Genomic DNA, 12,810 nt, shown 5'->3' with positions numbered 1-12,810 from the left:
CGCAAAAAATCATCGAAACATTAAGCAAAAAAAGTATTTCCTGTTGGCCCGATTCCGCGATTTCTGTCTTTCCTTCTTCGTGAATCAAACATTAGCCACAGAGAGCCAAGTAGAAGGCACGAGACCCGTCCAACAGGTTTCCAAACAAACTTGACCTCGTTCCTCATCGTCTTGCCATTTCTCCAGGAGAAGGCAAGCGGTGTTAATTGGCGTGAGAAAAGGATGGATTTCTTTCGAAAGTAGGAAATATGGAGCTCATTACGGACATTTATGAATATTAAAGATTTAATTTAATAAATACCCTATCACAAATTTGCATGATGCTCGGTTTTACGCTAAATATGTCCGTTGCAGCATTGGCTTCAACAAACTGGCAACTCTCAGTTTATATCTGAAAATTATAAAAGAAAAACCTTGAAAACGTGAGATTATTGAAGAACGTTTATAACTTACCGCCGTTTGTGCTTGGAGGACTTCTTTGGCGGCTCTGTTTGTGAATCCGAGTCTTCCGTTGAATCGTGTTCCGCATTGCTCTCATCATCTACTGCTTCTTTCTTCAGCAAAAACAAGCTCGGTTGGCCGCCTTTTACTGGTTTCAAGTGAGACCCTATTTTGATGGGGATTTCCGCGCCTTTATTGAAGAGGAACGACAAACTCTGACCTAGCAAGTTCACCGGAACCAGTTGATCCTGGAAAGTGGGTGCGGCAGTAGTAGTCGTGGTCGTTGTGGTAGTCGAAGTAGTGGTCGCTTTAATGGGCTCCTCTTCGGAACTATCACTATCCAAGGAACCGACTTGGGAGCTAAGAATATGCAACAATGCACTGCTGGCAAGTGTGGGGATATCGGATTGACTCGGCGGCGCTGGCACCGCAATCATAATTCCATCAACCGACAAACGCACGTTTTCGGTTCCATTCTGGCGCTGATCGAAAATCACATCGTAATCATCTTCTGCACTGTTATAATCGTCATCGTAAAGCACCGGAAAGCCACAAACTAGACTTAACGCGCCCACCCAACAAAACCAGAACAGTTTACTATTATACTTGCACATTACGTTTCGCGTACGCTGTTTCACGACCAATTATGCGAGACCGCCCTCCGAAAACGATCCTACGTTGCTCAGAACTAGCGCAGAAATGAACCTCGCTGGCTGAGATCCAGCATCCCGATCGTCGGAGGTCTGCCTGTGGGTCCCGTCCCGATTCCCAATTTGCTGTCTCGCTCTTATCATCATCATGCTGCCACCGCGCACCATTTGCAGATGATGGTGGTGCTTGCTGTTGAATGTTGGTGCCTTTGGTTTGTTTTTCTCCTTCAATTGGTAAATGACTTCTTCAAGTGTTGTGCCTCACTAAAGTACCCCCCGCGAGTTCCAGCTCCAAGCAAGCACACACCCTTCCGGTTGCGAGCCAAAGTGTACACTTTTCGATCCATCTTGAACGCTGCCGGAGTTGTTTATGTGCAGTACGAAAGTAACCTATTCATGGTGTTTTAGGTCATTAGAAGCACTTCTATGTTTTACCATCTTTCTAAAGAAATGCCTTAATGACAGACATTTTCTTAATTTGTACACATGAGAAGAATCAGTGTTTAACATAGTGCGTAATAGTAGGTTGCATGTTATAAAATATATGGCGGCAAATTGCTGATTCTGTGTTATCGTGAATTATATGTTGAACTAAATAAATTAAATGAATGAATGTAATAAAATATAATGGTATCTTAATCCAGGGTCTGGGGCCATTTGCGCACTTGATGCCTTAACTCAGTCAATTTCAAACCGATTGACTTGATTTTTTTAACATGGCGTATCTGATCGTGTCTAAAAAATTAAGTCAATCGGTTCAAAATTGACTGAGTTATAGCAGCAAGTGCCCAAATGGTCCCAGACCCTACGTAGTGCTACGGAACCACATTTTGCAACTTTTCTTTGTGTTTGAGATGACATCTTTTCATTTTAAATATGTACAAATGCTGCGTGCAAGCATGTAAAATGGGTCCATGAATACATATGTTTAACCGTAACAATTTTTCTCTTACTTTTTTTTTTGTTTTCAAAACAAGTACTTGGATATTAGTTATCAATTGCAACTGGAAGATTGGATTTTTTGCCTTTCTCGTACACTAAGTGTACTGGAAGGGCTATATGTTCACTCCAAAAATGACTTTTTGGTAGAAGGCCTGGAGGGTTGAGTCACATATTCCAATCAACTTAGCTCGAAGAATTGAAGTGATGTCTGTGTGTGTATGTGTGTATGTGCGTGGACAAAAAAAACTCCTCACTTTTTGACAGTAAAGCTCAACCGATTTTAATTCGACGCGGAGTCTGGTCCCATTGTTTCCTATTGAAAATGGTTCGAATCGGTCTAGCCGTTCCGGAGTTATAGCCATTTAGGTGTTCCGGACCGGTACCTTGGAAGGGGACAGATATGAAAATGCAACAAACCCATACATGCGACACATCAAACTGCGGTATTTTCGATAACCTGATGAATGGTTAGTGAGAAAAAAGTCTCAGACCATATCTGAACCTGTATTGTTCCAGATCCGGTTCCGGCTGTCCTGCCCTAAGTGGCCAATTATAAATGCGTAAAAAATCCACGCATGCGACACATCAAATCGCTATTTTTTCGATGATCAGATGAACGATAAGCAGGAAAATAGTCTCAGGCCATATATCTGAACCGGTAGTGTTCCGGAACAGGTTCCGGGTGTCCCACCGGATGTGGCCAAATATAAATGTGAACTAAACCCATGCATGCGACACATCAAATCATTGCAGTTCACAAGAAAATATCCTCAGACTACATAAGAGACTACCGAATATTGTTCCACAACCGGTACCGGGTGTCGCACCGGAATTGGTCAAATGTTAAAATGAACCAAACCTAAGGACTGTTCATTTTATAAAGAGGACACCTTGTTTGTGCGATATCTTTATTTTTCAAAAAAGTCATTATCAGTTTTTTGCATAGCTTTCAATAGTTATTCTACAACGTTCAAAATGTTCTTTATAATGTAACTGAAGCGGCTTTCGATAAACCTCAATGAAAACCAATTTCTCAAGATTCGGCATAATTTTCCACATGCTTAACATTCACATTTTAATGAACGATTTAATTTATTGGAATCTAAAACTATTCCACTAAGGACAGAGCTCAATAGTTGGCCAGTAATAGTGCACCAAGCAGAATCCAACTTGATATAGCGACTTGCCTTCTTTTCATAGAAATTGATAAAAAAAAATACTTATTTAGGTCCAGTGAAGCAATAGCACAACAAATTCGGCTCAAAATTTGTCCAGTGTGGTAGAGAGTCGTCTTCTAAATTATACAGGACTTACCTTACCGATCAGACTAAGGCCGGGGTGGCGTCTGCTGTACATAGTAGCCGCCTCCATTCCACTCGGTCCATGGCTGTTTGTCTCCAGTTCCGCACTCTGCGTAGGGTCCGCAGATCGTCCTCCACTTGGTCGACCCACCTAGCTCGCTGCGCTCCACGTCTTCTTGTACCGGTCGGATGACTCTCAAGAACCATTTTAGTTGGGTTGCTATCCGACATCCTGATGACGTGACCCGCCCACCGTAGCCTCCCGATTTGCGCGGTATGGACGATGGTTGGTTCTCTCAGCAGCTGATGCAGCTCGTGGTTCATTCGCCTTCTCCAAGTCCCGTCTTCCATCTGCACTCCACCGTAGATGGTACGCAACACCTTCCGTTCGAAAACTCCAAGGGCGCGTTGGTCCTTTGCACGTAGGGTCCATGTTTCGTTTCCATAGAGGACGACCGGTCTAATCAGCGTTTTGTAGATGGTTAACTTCGTGTTACGGCGAACTTTATTCGATCGTAGAGTTCTGCGGATTCCAAAGTAAGAACGATTTCCTGCCACAATGCGCCTCTGAATTTCTCTGCTGGTGTCGTTGTCGGCGGTCACCAGTGAGCCCAAGTACACGAATTCTTCAACCGCCTCGATTTCATCACCGTCGATATGAATTCGGGGTGGCGGGCGCGGTGATTCCTCCCTGGAGCCCTTTGCCATCATGTACTTTGTCTTCGACACATTCATGACTAATCCGATTCGCCTGGCTTCACTCTTCAGTCGGATGTACGTTTCCGCCATCGTGTCAAATTTACGAGCTATAATATCAATATCATCAGCGAAACCAAGCAGCTAAACAGACTTCGTGAAAATCGTCCCGAAATTTCCTCCCTTCCTACCTGCGCGTTCATGTCGCCGACAACGATTTTCACGTCACGCTGCGAGCAACCATCGTATGTTTGCTCTAACTGCGCGCAGCACGCTTCTTTCTCGTCATCAGGTCTCTCTTCGCGTGGACAGTGGACGTTGATGATGCTGTAGTTGAAGAAACGGCCCTTAACTCTTAACATGCACATCCTTGCGTTGATCGGCTGCCACCCGATCACATGTTGTCGCATCTTGCCCAACACTATAAATCCTGTTCCCAGTTCATTGGTGGTGCCACAGCTTTGGTAGAAGGTAGCCGCTCGATGCCCGCTTTTCCACAATTTCTGTCCAGTCCAACAAAGTTCCTGCAACGCCACGATGTCGAAGTTGCGGGGATGTAGTTCGTCGTAGATTATCCTGTCACATACTGCGAAACCTAGTGACTTGCAATTCCATGTTCCAAGTTTCCAATCGTAGTCCTTATTTCGGCGCGTGAGTCTTTGCCGATTGTATCGAGTCGTATTTTCTCCTATATTATTCGCAATGGGGATTTTTACGGGTGGCTTATTGGACCTACGCCAACACTCCTGTCTCGCCGGAGGGCCATCGTGCCAGTTCTGTTTAACGTCCCAACCAACACTGGGACGACCACGCTGATGGGGCTACCACCTTGGATCTAGCTGGGCGTGGTGTAGCGTTTCTTACTCAGCCGCTGGATGCCAGAACAGACGTTGTTTGAGCCGCACCTCCTTGGTGAACAGATGCTCGAGACGCACCTTCTCAATCTAGCTGAAGTCAGAAGGACAACAGTGCCCAGGCTGCACTACCAGCTAAGCACTCAACTCTTAGCTGGCGGTCTTTGTCATCGCTTGACACGTGGAAGCATGAGGTAGGAACTTGTGAGGACCAGAGCTATGTTGGACGCTCTCCTTATCGACTCACCGTTTTGCAGCCCAATTAAATTAATCAAACAAATCACGTTTTTCCAGTCGGTAAAATGGTAACATGCTAACAATGTTCGTCTAGGAAGGATGCAAGTATATGTATGCGTGGATTTTCTGTATAAGAAATATTTATTGTTTCACAAAGATGTCTGGGTTGCACTGTGATGGCGTATTATGATCTGGTGGGCAAAACTAAATTGATATATTTTGATCGTTATTCTGAAATTAGAAGTTGTGCCGAGAATTGAATTCAGGTTATACCCGAAATAGACATGGACTAGATGGAAACATAATTCGAAAGACAATTTATAAATCTTATTATTTTGAGGAAATTATAGTTCTTCCACAATATGTTTTACATTATATGGTAGCTAGTTTTTGAATTACTAATTGATGCCAAATTGGCCATTAGGTATTAGGCGAGGTGCAAGAGTAATCTCGATCATTACTGATCGGTTCTTGAAGATCCCGATCAATCATTCAGTCTCAAACATTTCCTACAGTAAATATGTTGGTTTATATGAGTATCATGTAGCAATCAAATCCGATCAAACAGCGTAAGTCAAATGCATACTCAGTAAAACGCCAAAATTGAGTTGATCATGTTCCTTCTCAAATACCGTTTGATAAAACATTCAACTTGGTTCAACGCTCAATAGAAACTTGGTATACGATAGCCACTATTATAGATTTATAAATAGGTTAGCCTAAACTAAAAACTAGTTGTGCCAGCATCCAGTCCAGTGTTACGTCAAATCAATTTCTAATTACTTATCCAACCTCCCAACCCATTTATCATTTTAACGAACGCCGCAAAGTGCAACAGCGTGTTGGCCTCAATATGATTGCATACTACGAAGAGCCACATAAATTATAAAAAACGGGAAAATACGTGAGCCTACCAATCTATCCAGCACCCCAAGTGGAATGCGAGTCCAGTCCCGGGCAAATCTGGCGCATCTTAGCTAGAAACTAAAGGAGTAAAAGATGCAATCATCTTCGAAAGGTAACGATAGACACCAGCTCAGCTCCGGCCTCTGGAGGAGCTGCATTTGTATACGATCTTAAAAGTGACTCAGAAGTGGCTATTATTTAGATAGTTTAAGGTGAAACGGGACGCCGTGTTATTTTTCCTATCTTGCCTCTCTTTCTAACAATTTGCCTCGCGATTTTGAAGATGGTAATCTCAAGACCTATCGTACTGAAGATGCTGAAAACCAATCAGCGTATGCACTGCAAGTGAGCATACACAATGATAGGTTTTTGTTGCAAAATATGAAGTAGAATCTGAGATTACCATCTTAGTAGCAACAGAGCAATGGCGGATATTTTCTCGACCGTCCCGTCCGCCCTTAATGATCGAGTAAATAAGCGCGTGCGCGAGATTGATGCGCGGGAGAGAGAGGCTTCCCGGGGCGGCACAATCCAAAAAGCAACGTAAAACGAACCAATCGTGAAAGGGTCAACGAAACTAACAGTACTTCGACCAGGGAGCACCACAGCAGCAGCAGGCGGGCGAGACTGACGGATGGATGGACGTATGCTTTCTTCGGGCCACTTTTCATATCTCATCGGTTGGCAGAACGTGAGCTGGGGAATTAACACTGCGCAAAATAATTTGAATATTCGCGATTCGATGCACTTGATGTGGGCAGGCACATGTGCTCGAATAGGTTTGCAAAATGGGTAAGTATGGATAATAGGCCAGCAATGAGCATGCCGAATGGCCGGATAAGGTCAATGAATTCTGCTTGCCGGGGGCTGGGCAAACAGAGATCGGGAAGAATCAGATTATTGGAGTATTATGCATATAGGGTAGTGGCTTTTCGATTATTTTGGTTTAGGATATATTTTTTTGTATCTGTATTAACGAGATTTTTAGTCCTAGGCTAGTTCATCTCGGGACCCACGCTTTACTTCCCTTCCGAAGGAAGAACTCACATTTTGCGAGTTTGTCGTGGGTGGGATTCAATCCCAGGTCCTCGGTGTGATAGTCAAGTGTTCTAACCACCACACCAGGTCCGCTCCACGGTTTAGGATATTAAGGTTATTAAGTAAGGTGGGGCAAGAGGATGTTGGGTCATCAGACCGAAGTACGAGGTCGACCTTAGAAAATTACATATCTTATTGATGTTTGACTTTTTTTTATGGTTCTACGTCCCCACTGGGACTTGGCCTGCCTCGCTTCAACTTAGTGTTCTTTGAGCACTTCCACAGTTATTAATTGAAGGGCTTTCTTTGCCGGCCATTGCATGAATTTGTATATTGTGAGACAAGTACAATGATACGCTATGCCCAGGGAGTCGAGAACATTTTCACGACTGGAACGGGAATCGAATCCACCGTCTCTGGATTGGCGATCCAGCGGCTTAAAACAAGTTACTGTCGTGATGTGATTCTTGCATTTGCAGAACATCCAAGGCTATACTTTACCGTCATCGGTTGTTTAGGCCGCCAAAAAGAAAAAAAGCCAAAAAAGTAAATTTACCATGTTAAATCTCATAAAACTTTGATCGCGATTCGCAAAACGTAGGCATAACTGATAGTACCTACTCAATTTTTGCAGTTTTTCAAGAGCCAAAACGGAACAAGAGAAGCCTCGATCTGAGAAAACGATCACAATGACCCACTCCTAATATCGCATAAATACACATTCTCTCCGGGTCCCTAAATTTCTGGCGTTCTGGCCCACATTTTTTTTTCGTTCTCGGTTTTTAAACATTCTGTTCGTTCAACTCAATCATTAAATTTTCAGCAAATGCTCAAGCTATTTTGTCGAAATTCCTAATGGAAAATGATCACCTGAAATCTGAACGAACTTTTGAATCATGAAGTCCTAAAATATGTAGAATGAAAAATACAAAAGTGAAGATTTTTGAAATGCAAGGTTTAGATTTGATTAAAGGCTGGGTAATTCGCGCAATACAGATCCCATTGAGATCTCTAGCCTCTGCCCAGCAACTCCTATCCCTACATCCGCGTGACCGGCCTGTGAGCAGCCTTAGGGAAGATCGGTTAACCAACCCCGGTGGGAACTGTGGTCGTAGGGCGACAGGGAAGGCGCCTACAAACCTGAGCGACCGTTCTCCAGGAGAAGCGCCTCACAACAGCGTCTGATCCCCATGTTTGGAGCGGCTAATCAACGTCCGAGTGCCAGGAAAAGACTCTAAGCTCAACTGTGCACTATAGTCCTCCAGAAAGTACCACGGTACGACCCCAGCGAATAAAAATGACTTGCGATTGGAAAGTAGGTAAGGTACATCGGGGCAAGTTGAAACGGCTGGGCAAGATGAAACAGCGGGTTAACATGATGTTTTCTAATGATGATAAAGAGTTCAATCGCCATAACACATAGTTTTTGATTCAAACAATCTTTTAGCGAAGGATAAATTTCCAAATTGTATTGAAATCTATTTCAAAACTTCGTGTTTCATCTTGTCCCACCCGTTTCAACTTGCCCCGGTATACCTTATGTGGAACTGACGCACCCGTATACTAGCCGGTCTACTGCAGGGCCACGGGTTCGGCATCGTTGCGCTGCAGGAGGTATGTTGGACACAATCCATGGTGCGAACGGTTAGAGGTCATCATACCATCTACCAGAGTTGCGGAAACACACGTGAGCTGGAACCAGCGTTTATCATGATGGGCGACATGCAGAGGTGTGTGATCGGTTGGTGGCCGATCGACGAAAGAATGTGCAGGTTGAGGAAAATCAGCGCCCACTAGCTGACGAACGAAAACGGCCTACGACTCATTGATTTCACCGCCTCCAAAAACATGACCTTACCATTACATTTTTCCACCATATCACCTTTTTCAAACACAGCCTCTAATAGGCCTCTATCTAGGTGTAACGTAGAGATCACCGCAGCCAGACCATGTTCTGATTGACGGAGGGCACTTCTTCGGAATTATCGACGTCAGGACCTCTCGTAGCGCTCACATCGACTCCGACCACTATCTGGTGATGGTCAACCTGCGCCCAAAACTTTCCGTCATCAATACTGTACGGTACCGGCGACCGCCACGGTACAACCTTGAGCGACTAAAGCAACCGGATGTTGTCTCAGCATACGCGCCGAATTTCGAGGCAGTGTTGCCAGACGAGGGCGAGCTCGATGTGGCCTCTTTAGAGGACTGCTGGAGAACAGTAAAAGCAGTCATCAACTACGTAATCGAGAGCACCATCGGATACGTGCAATGGAGTCGACGAAACGAATGGTTCGACAAGGAATGCATAGCGATTTTGGAATAGAAGAACGCAGCATGGACAGTAGCGTGGCTCAAAATACCACAAGTCAAAAAGTTCGATGGGCCCCCTTCTCATTTTGTTCTGTATATGACGCCACGATGCACTGGTCAAATTTTCAGCTAAATCCGTTAACATTAGGGAACGTCCATAAATTACGTCACGCTTTTAGGGGGGAGGGGGGGTTCAGAAAAGTGTGACGACCCTTACAAAAATTTTAGAGGTCTCATACAAAAAGTGTGACATAGGGGGGAGGGGGGTTGAAAATGGGCAATTTTTGCGTGACGTAATTTATGGACGTTCCCTTAGGGTGGTGCTACACTCATTTGAAGTTTGTATGGGAGTTTATATGGGAAAACATCGCTTGTAGCATTTTTCTCATGAACGGCATTATTTTTACTTAAAACACATAATCGATTATATAGAACTATAGTCTTACATGTGCCGAAAAACTTTGTCGAGTCATCCGAGGCTTGTAAGAAAAGATATTACATGCAGACCATTTGGTGGTGCTTAACATTTAACATGTAAAGGAATAACAATAGCAATAAAATCTCATTCAATGGGTCCGTACTGTCTAGGCTACAGCTTTTTTCGCAAGTGTCTCATTACATTGCATTCTTCGACAAAGTTTTTCGGCATATCCCAGGCTATATTTCTATAGGATCTATTACGTGTTTTAAGGAAAATCTGAACCCCTCACGAGAAAATTGCAAAAAACGATGTTTTCCCATATAAACTGCCATACAAATTTCAAACGAGTTTAGCACCGCCCTAATGTTAACGGATTTAGCTGAAAATTGGAACAGAGCATCGTGGCGTTATATAGAACGAAATGAGAAGGGGGCCCATCGAACTTTTTGCTATGTGGTTTTGCCATACAAGCTTGAGCCACCCTAATGGACAGTAACACTGCATCAAGGACCCGACAGAACGTGGAACGTTACAAACGGAAGCGGTAACAGCAGACTCGCCTCTTTCGCGGGAAAAAGCGCCGCCTGGAAGAAGCGAAGTGCGAGAAAATGGAACTGCTGTGCCGTTCCCATGAAACACGGAAGTTATACAAGAAGTTCAACGCATCCCGCTTGACGGACGGACGTGAGGTGATCGAAAGGTGGAAGTAGCACTTCCACGAGCACCTGAATGGCGTGGAGGACGTTGGCACGCGAGACCACGACAACGGAGGGAACGACTACGTCAATGCAGAAGAGGACGGAAATGAGCCAACTCCCACGCTGAGGGAAGTTAAGGATGCCATTCATAAGCTCAAAACCAACAAAGCAGCTGGTAAGGATGGTATCACAGCCGTACGCGCCAACTTGTGACGTAGTTGGGGGTGGACAAAGCACTTCAAAATTTATCAAACTGCAACTTTTTCCGATAAAATTCGCTAGTTTCCACGTGAATATGCCTAATTTGGGTAAACTGCATCGATTTTGATAGTATTTCATTGATTGTGAGAGCCCTTGCCCCCAACTACGTCACAAGTTGGCGCGTATGATCACAGCAGAACTCATCAAGATGGTCCCAGGAAAGTTGCCACCTGTCTGTAACGGTTGATACACTGAAAAATATTTAAACCCAGACAATAAGTTTTAAAAACTCAAATTTGGCTAAACAGCTTTTAGTTTTTACTCAGCATTGAGTTGTTTTCTCCCTGTCTCCACACGAATGTTGTCAAAAAACAAAGAGAAAAGCACCGAAACATCCGTGCAGCTTCGTGGAAGAAGCCAAATCTGGGTTATCTTGACTAAACCCAAATTTGCGTCAAATAAGGCCTCCGTTGGGTGAAAATAACTTACCACTGGATGGAAATTTTTGCAGTGATCAAAGGAGAACTACCTAGTGACCACTATCGCTGTTTGACGCAAATTTGAGTAATTCCACGGAGGTGCGGGATTGCGTCAAAAGAACTTGAACTTGGGTTGATTTGTAGTTCCGTGTGCATCATCAGTGTAAGTCGGGCTACTACGGGCTCTAGAAGAAGCTGCGGTCTAATAAGATTCACCTACGTACCAAGTGCAGCATGTACAAAACGCTAATAAGACCGGTGGTCCTCTACGGACACGAGACATGGAGCATCACCTTTTTTTTAAGAATAGAGCTTGTAGACCTTGAAGGGCTTAATTCCAGAATAGTTTGGATGACCTAGATCATCAATTAAATGACCCTAAGTTATTAGAATCGCACTCTGAGGATCTAAAATTAGCGCAGATTATATGCCGCGAGCATTCACTGCAAAAACAATATTCTGGTATTTACAGATACATTGCGATACATACTTCAAACAGGGATGGGAACACTCACTTTAAAAGAGTTATACTCACTTGCTTTTGGTCGTATGCTTTTGAAACATACTTTCAAAACAGTGTGTGAATGACTTTCAGCTTGGAAAGGAAAGGTCACACACGCATACCAAAGTCACGAGAGGGCTATGAAGGCGCCTCTCCACGCGGTGATTGCAAATTACACTCACTCCATGGAGAGTCGATTTCATAGCTCTGTCACGAGTGTTTGGTATGCATGTGCGACCCTTACTTGATGCGGCAAACTTTTAGACATAACAACAAGTTCAAAGTCCTCCACCCAACTAACATTTTCAGCGCTATAAGCTTCAGTCATTTGCTTTCTGTTGTGTAACCATCGAATAAAAGCAGTCAACGCTGAATAAAAAGGAAGCTAGTCAAATATAAATTAAAATCATAAGCTATACACGACTGCAAAACAAGCACTATACAGCTACCAAACTCGGTTTTCAGAAATCCATCGCTTGTCACTGGGGTTGCCTTTACTCCGCTCTATTCCAAATCCGGGAGATTTCCCGGAAGATGTGAAAACTTGAACAAATCGAATAAGAGTCCCCACTAATAAAACAGCTGCTACTATACAGCCAATTCGTTATACTGACAAATCCCAAAACCAGCAGCGCTTTGAAGGCCGTTATGCGATTTCATTACAGCTAGAAGCTGTAATGAAGAAACTGTTGGCATACCAACACGGCTTGTCAAATGTAAACATTATTGTCAAAACAAACGTTAACCCTCATAACCCCAGGACAAACTTTTTATTTTTATTCGGCTGATACTCATGAACTATAAAATATAAAAATAAGTGGTTTTCACTATGATCTATGGGAAGAGTTGTACTTCTTGCAAAGATAGTTGTCAAACCGGAAGTCCATGCTTGAACCTGATTTTGCACCGGAAATAAGTGTTCCCTGGTGCAATGTTGTGGCGATAGTACAACTCTTCCCATCGATTATTTATAGAGAAAACCGCTTATTTTTATATTTTACTAGCTGTCCCGGCAAACGTCGTTCTGCACACAGCTTGTTCAATGTAAACATTATTGCGTTTGGCGATTCACAAGCTTTTGCAGCAAGATGAAGTTGGGTAAGGTTTCTTGTAGCACAATTATGAAGCCTT

At 43.7% G+C, this 12,810-nt stretch overlaps 1 protein-coding gene across 1 annotated transcript; it reads right to left on the bottom strand.

Annotated features, from left to right (window-relative positions):
• Nucleotides 1–258: 258 nt before the first annotated feature.
• Nucleotides 259–1,662, bottom strand: LOC109412398 (uncharacterized). Its single transcript, XM_019686040.3, has 2 exons — nt 454–1,662; nt 259–391 (listed from the first exon to the last, which is right to left on the bottom strand). The coding sequence occupies exons 1-2, from the start codon at nt 1,053–1,055 to the stop codon at nt 331–333; spliced, it is 663 nt and encodes a 220-aa protein (XP_019541585.1). The 5' UTR covers nt 1,056–1,662; the 3' UTR covers nt 259–330.
• Nucleotides 1,663–12,810: the final 11,148 nt, after the last annotated feature.

The sequence above is a fragment of the Aedes albopictus genome, chromosome 2, assembly GCF_035046485.1.
Source record: "Aedes albopictus strain Foshan chromosome 2, AalbF5, whole genome shotgun sequence".
Classification (NCBI taxonomy): Eukaryota; Metazoa; Arthropoda; class Insecta; order Diptera; family Culicidae; genus Aedes; species Aedes albopictus.
The sequence above is the reverse complement of the archived record's forward strand: the minus strand, read 5'-3'. Positions and strand labels throughout refer to the sequence as shown.

Coding starts and splice junctions, on each gene's coding strand:
- LOC109412398 (XM_019686040.3), bottom strand. CDS start 1,055: ATGTGCAAGTATAATAGTAAACTGTTCTGGTTTTGTTGGGTGGGCGCG. Junction 392..453: donor TCCTCCAAGCACAAACGGCG/GTAAGTTATAAA, acceptor TATAATTTTCAG/ATATAAACTGAGAGTTGCCA.